We start from the raw sequence: 6473 nt of genomic DNA, 5'->3' as shown, positions 1-6473 counted from the left end.
AGCACTTTGATGAGGAGAAAGATCTTGGGGTGACAGTAGACTCGGCCTTGAAATTTGAACAGCATATACTTAACAAGATAAAAATAGCTAATTCAATGATGGGTCTCATCCGGCGTGTCTTCTCATACATGAGCCCTGAGATGTTTAAGCTCCTCTCCCCAGCCCTTGTCAGAAGTCATCTCGAGTATGCGCAAGCTGTCCGGTCGCCAAGATTCAAGAGGCTAGAGCAGTGGTTCCCAACCTTTTTCAGCTTGTTACCCAATTTAGCATGCGACATTAAGCATGTTACCCCTTTCACAAAATGTTGTCAACATTGATATATATGGCTAAACTAAACACTAGAGATAATTTCTTTTATTTATTGTATTAGTACATTTTGCATCTCTAATGACTTACCAAAGATGTCAAGAGCATCAGTGAGATGGTTGGAGTTGCATATTTGAAGCTAGTTGAGGAATTCTTGGCTTCGTGGTTGAAAGTGCCAGCCTGGCATCGTTTGCAACATTCAAGTGAGTCCTCTTTTTTGTTTTCATCCCCAGCACAGTTGAGAACCCCTTCTCGCACAGATACGTTGTTGAGAATGATACCAACAACTTCAAGGCTCTCTTGGACAGAGTTGGCGAGTCGGCTAGTCGTGAAATCCAAAAGGAATCTGCATTTTGGTTTTGGAATTCGATTTTCAAGGCTTCATTGGCTCGCATTGTGATCCACTCCTCCTTTGCAGGGAAATCATCATCATGAATGGCCTCAACAGGTACAGAGAAGGGATGAATGATCCACTGAAGACTTGCTGTTTCTTGGTCACTCTCTGGAAAGTAGTGATGCATGCTTGTTTCAAGCCCCTTCAAATGGTCGCTCATCTCTTTGTTGATGGTCTGTAGAAGAGATCCAGTATCATGACTATTCTCCTCAATAAACTGGTCTAGGGTGGGGAACTGGGCGATCACTCCTTTCTCCAAGCGCCGAATCCAGAGTCTCAGTTTTCCCAGAAATGCAACCACAGTGTGATGGGCATCAATGACAGTCGTGTTTCGGCCCTGGAGTTGCAGATTACCACTGTTCAGCTCCGCAAATATGTCAGCCAAGTAGCAAAGTCGAGCAAGCCACTCTTTATCAGTGAACTTGGTAGGAAAAGGAGATCCTTTTTGTTCCAGGAATTCCTGAATAGCCTTTCGGAGCTCAATGACACGATGTACAACCTTGCCTCGTGACAACCAGCGAACATCGGTGTGGTAGAGCAGAACTTGATACTGTTCTCCCATTTCCTTGCACAGCTCCTTGAATATGCGCGAATTCACATCCCTGGACTTGATGAAGTTGACGATTTTCAACACATCTTCAAACACTAACTTCAGATTACCAGGCAGGCTTTTCGATCCAAGAGAGTACCGATGAATGATGCAATGATCTACAGAAATTTCTGGATTGACAGCTTGTATGAGGCCCCGTAATCCACGATGACCACCCATCATCGCCGGTGCTCCATCGACGGAGACCTGGATTAAAAAGAAAAATTATTATAGATTGCGTCAGTTAGTCATTGTTACTTATCTTTTGCGTTATAATTATATGGTATTAATTTAATTATTTTGGTACTTTAGTTTTTCAGTACGACGCACGATGTTTTTTGTGTTAATCATGCACAAAATATTAGCTACACTACGGTTACTTGTACAATAAATAAAACTGTATATGACTATATGCCATGTAATTCATTGTATTTATACTAATTTAGACTTTATATAAACATCGCTCCCTACCTGTTGAACGCTGTTCTAATCCAATCCATTCTTGGTAAAGAAACTGTTGATGATATTGAAGACATCTTCTCCCTTCGTGGTTGTCAGCAGATTCTCGCAAAGTAGGAACTCTTCTTTGATCCTGTCCTGGTGGACGTAACGGACGAACCCAAGGAGAACAGCACAACTGGCTACGTCACACGATTCATCAAATTGCAAGGAGAATTTGCTATATGAGCTTTCTTTGATCTCTGTTATAACTTGGGACAAGATATCTGATGCCATGTCATCGATTCGTCTGTGGATGGTGTTGTTTGATAGAGATATGACACTCAGTTTCTTCGCTTGATCCTCCCCACATACCTTGCTTACCATCTCGTATGCACAAGGCATAATCAGATTCTCTGCAATGGTGTGGCATTTCTGTTGTTCGGCAACTTTATATGCAACAAAGTAGGATGCTTCGACTGCAGCTTGAAGCTTTTGGGCTTGAATTCCAGATGAACCGAACTGGATATTCTTCAGTGCTACAGCCTGGCGCTGAAAATAAGCCTGATCCTTATTTTGAAGATTTGGATGGCACTTCTGGAGGTGAGTTGAGAGTTTTGATGGCTTCAGGCTTTCATTTGTCAACACTTTGTGACATATCACACATTGTGGCCGATCCTTTCCACCGGATGGTAAATTCACAAAGCCATGGCAAAGAAAGGCGTCAGAGTAGGTTCGCTTTTTGGACATTTTATTGTTCAATCTGCAGAAAAAGAAAAAAAAATGCATAAAAAAGTGTGAACACTGAGAACTTATTATTTAGTTTTTCATGGCATTCTAGATAACATTAGAAGAGCTTATTCAGCATAGGAATGATGTAAGTGTTAAAAATAAAAATAAAAAATTCTGCACTCACACACTCGAATACACAGTTACACTAAAACACTAAATTACACTTCAATACACAACTCGAATATCACAAGCCAAATCCGCAACACCAAAACCTCAGTACACCACTACTGAAAAACTCAACGCAACACCTATTCAACACAATATCCGTGAATACACTGCAAAACGCGAGGTACATAATTTCTCGCATGGCAGCTAACACAAGTTCACTGATGCAAGCACACACGCATACATTCGCCAGGCTGCATGTATCATGCTTGTCAGCACAAGAGCATCTTGTAGCGCGAGACTACAGTGAACGTACGCAGCCTCGCATACTCCGCTAATGCTAGCAAAACCATTGAAAACGTAAGAACCACGCATACATTATATACAAAATTAATAACACAAACTCACAGTAACAGTGGGTAAATACTAAGTATATACTGCACAGGGCAGTACACATACATACCAGCTTATGTCTACCTCGGCTGATGCTCACAGAGAAACTGGCAGTGTGAAATAGAGGCAGACTCGGGCAGTGAGTGACGCGTACTGGACTTGTCGATGAGTCATCGGGGTTACTGAGTGACTTGTGTCCTGAAGCATACTTGTGAAAATACTTTTCGGTCACCACACACTTAGCTATATATTTCTTCTTTTCTAATACTGTATATTAGTTTTTGATATTTATTGTTATTTGGTTTAGCTTTGTTACTTACTTATAATAGGTTTACTTTACAACTTAAAATACTAAGACTAAGTTAACATTAATCCTAATACCAGGTACCGCAATGCTTTCTTGATTTTCAGAATTCTTAACATTTTTCTGTCACCCCTCCATTACCCCCGAAAAAATTTGCTAAATTACCCCCAGGGGGTAATTTACCCCCAGGTTGGGAACCAATGGGCTAGAGGATAGAATTGAGCAAGTGCAGGTCAGAGCAACCAAACAAGTAGATGGGCTCCAGCACCTTGACTATCCGGAGCGTCTAAAAATCATGAACTTACCAACGCTTAAGTATAGACGGTGCAGGGGAGACCTAACTGAAATCTGGAAGCACTTCAATCAGTACGAGGAGCTGTTGTGTCCAGCATCCTTCAGGCCCCTGTACAGGCCCAGTCGGTTACACAGCAGGCAGCTTTATCAGCATCGTCCAGCAGACGGCGTGTATGGAGTGCAGCGCAACAGCTTCTACTACAGAACGACTACTGTGTGGAACCAACTCCCTGCCGAGGTTGCTGAAGCGACAACACTAAATATGTTTAAAAACTGCCTTGATAGCCTCTGGAAAAACCAAGACTTCAAATTTGACCCGACCAAACCGCCACCACAGTCTAGTCAACGCACTGAACATCATATGAGCGCAGCATAGAGTCGTCACCGACTGGTCTGCGATATGTACTTAAGTATACTTAAGTGTAAGTGTTTATGTACGAAGTGCGGGGAGGTCTATCACAGGCAGTACCATTATTTTCTTATCAGCGCGTTTTTTCTTTGTCCTACATTTATATATGTGCAAAAAGACAATACCTCACTTAGCAATTAAATAAACCTTTGCCTCCGCCTCAATATAGTTTTTTCTCTTTCAGAACAATTGAATCCCTTCACTTAGTAGGCTACAGACATGGCGTCGACTAATGGTTTGTTTAATTACCACTTTCCTCTTTCGTAAATTTTGCATTGTAGTCATATCCTTGTTGCTCCACTTCTGAAGCACTCCTAATTTTATTTCGCCAAATGAATCATTAAAGAGGCGAAAAAAAAAAACAAGGCAATACACACACAAACACATCACATCAAAACTACCCGGTCGTCACAAAGTGATTAATTCAAAGACAGAAATCACGAACTGAATCGAGTTTTCCGACAGTTTTCGCGCTCCTTTTTCGAGGAAATTACAATAAATGAAAATAAAACTTCTATCGCATTTTCACGTATTTTTTATTATAACTAATTAATAATGAATATTTGTAGTACCTTTTTCAACTCTTGAGTTGTTTTTTCTGATTCCGTGAATACTTTATAAGCGTTAACGCGATTGGATAGAAAGAGTCGTCGGGTACAAGTGATGACAAACCGATGACATAATGTCGCTCACACGGATTCTCGAGCAAACAGTTGTGACTATCAATATTATTTATCATAAGAAATAATAAAAGAAAAAATGTACTGAGCATTATCCCACATTGTTTAAAACCGTAAACAAGGGAGATCCAAATCAAGATGTCACTTTGACAGCCCAATGACGTCATTACTACCAGAAGTCTCGTATTGTGTGTGTGTGTGTGTTGTGTGTGATTCACCTTGGTCTTTGGATCACGGGTTGGACTCGTGATCGACAGCTATTTCCCTCCCGGAAGAGAGCTCAGAGCTCGTATGACCGATCTATGGGTAATGCTGTGACCTTACACGCACACACACACCCAACTCCCCTCCCATGAGAGTTGGAGTAACGACTCGAAGCGCATCGATACTGAAATTATTTCAGCCCTGGCAGGATTCGAACCCGGGCAGCCGTAGTGACAGTCAGAGACTTTACCAACCGCGCCACCGAGTAGTGTGTATGTATGATTGTGTGTGTATTTAGTTATGCATGTACGTGCGTGTGTGTATGTGTGTTTGTGTGTGTATGAATGTATGCATGTGTGTGTGTGTGTGTGTGTGTGTGTGTGTGTGTGTGTGTGTGTGTGTGTGTGTGTGTGTGTGTGTTTGTGTGTGCATGTGTGTTTATGTGAGTTTGTACACACTTATGCACACACACAAACAAACAAGCACACACACACAAACGCACACACACGCGCACATGTGGCGCAGTGGTAGCGATCGCGGCCGCCACTACGGCGATCAGGCTTCGAATCCCGTCCAGGGCTGAAATAATTTCAGTATCGCTGGGCTACGAGTCGTTACTCTAACTCTTGTGGGCGGGGAGTTGGGGATGTGTGTGCGTGTAAGGTCACAGTATTACCCATAGATCAGTCATATATGAGCTCTGAGCTTTCCTCCTTTCCTCCGAGAGGGAAATATCCGTCGATCACGAGTTCAACACATGATCCAAGACCACACACACACACACACACACACACACACACACACACACACACACACACACACACACAAACATGCACTACAGACACGCATTCGCATGCATACATAAATGCAAGCGTGCACACACACATGCATTATACACACGCATGTGCATGCATACATACATGCACGCACGCATACACACACACACACACACACACAAACACAAAGACACACACGCGCACACATGCAGTACACATACGCATGCGCGTGCATATTTGCACGCACGTATACACACACACACAAACACACACACACACACACACACACACACACACACACACACACACACACACACACACACACACACACACACACACACACACACACACACACACACACACACACACACACACACACACACACACACTGTTGGATGGTATCTCAGCATATGAGTTGTGGTAGTACGTGGTCGTAGTTTGAGCGGTGTTCGGAGGCTTTAGAATAAAATCAGCAGAGCAACGTGTAGCTCTGTCTCTCTCTGTGGTCTTTCTCTTCTTTATTTGGTGACAGGAGGCGTTTATATACATGGCTCGTGGTTAGGTTGCCGACGAGATAATATTTATTTACAAGATGCAGTTTTAGCAAATATTAGAGATCAGGATAGGTTTTAACTACCTTATACATTGCATATACATATTTACAAATGACATACAGTTGTCCGAGGTTGGACAGGATAGACATATCCCGTAGGAAAGGGATTTAAATATAATGTGTATCAAATGCTTGGCTTGGTGGCAATCCTTTAGGGTTGGTGAGGCGTCCAACTG

General features: G+C 42.4%; 2 protein-coding genes across 2 annotated transcripts; both read right to left on the bottom strand.

Annotated features, from left to right (window-relative positions):
* Window positions 1-402: 402 nt before the first annotated feature.
* Window positions 403-1676, bottom strand: LOC143020110 (protein FAM200C-like). Its single transcript, XM_076176267.1, has one exon. The coding sequence runs from the start codon at window positions 1470-1472 to the stop codon at window positions 414-416; it is 1059 nt and encodes a 352-aa protein (XP_076032382.1). The 5' UTR covers window positions 1473-1676; the 3' UTR covers window positions 403-413.
* A 99-nt stretch (window positions 1677-1775) lies between these two features.
* Window positions 1776-3224, bottom strand: LOC143020155 (zinc finger BED domain-containing protein 5-like). The gene is made up of 2 exons (XM_076176316.1): window positions 3118-3224; window positions 1776-2490 (listed from the first exon to the last, which is right to left on the bottom strand). The coding sequence occupies exons 1-2, from the start codon at window positions 3222-3224 to the stop codon at window positions 1776-1778; spliced, it is 822 nt and encodes a 273-aa protein (XP_076032431.1).
* Between the last annotated feature and the right edge of the window lie 3249 nt (window positions 3225-6473).

This window comes from Oratosquilla oratoria, chromosome 39 (assembly GCF_046742065.1).
Source record: "Oratosquilla oratoria isolate Oo_2021 chromosome 39, ASM4674206v1, whole genome shotgun sequence".
NCBI classification, from domain to species: domain Eukaryota; kingdom Metazoa; phylum Arthropoda; class Malacostraca; order Stomatopoda; family Squillidae; genus Oratosquilla; species Oratosquilla oratoria.
This window is presented reverse-complemented; position numbering and strand designations above follow the sequence as displayed.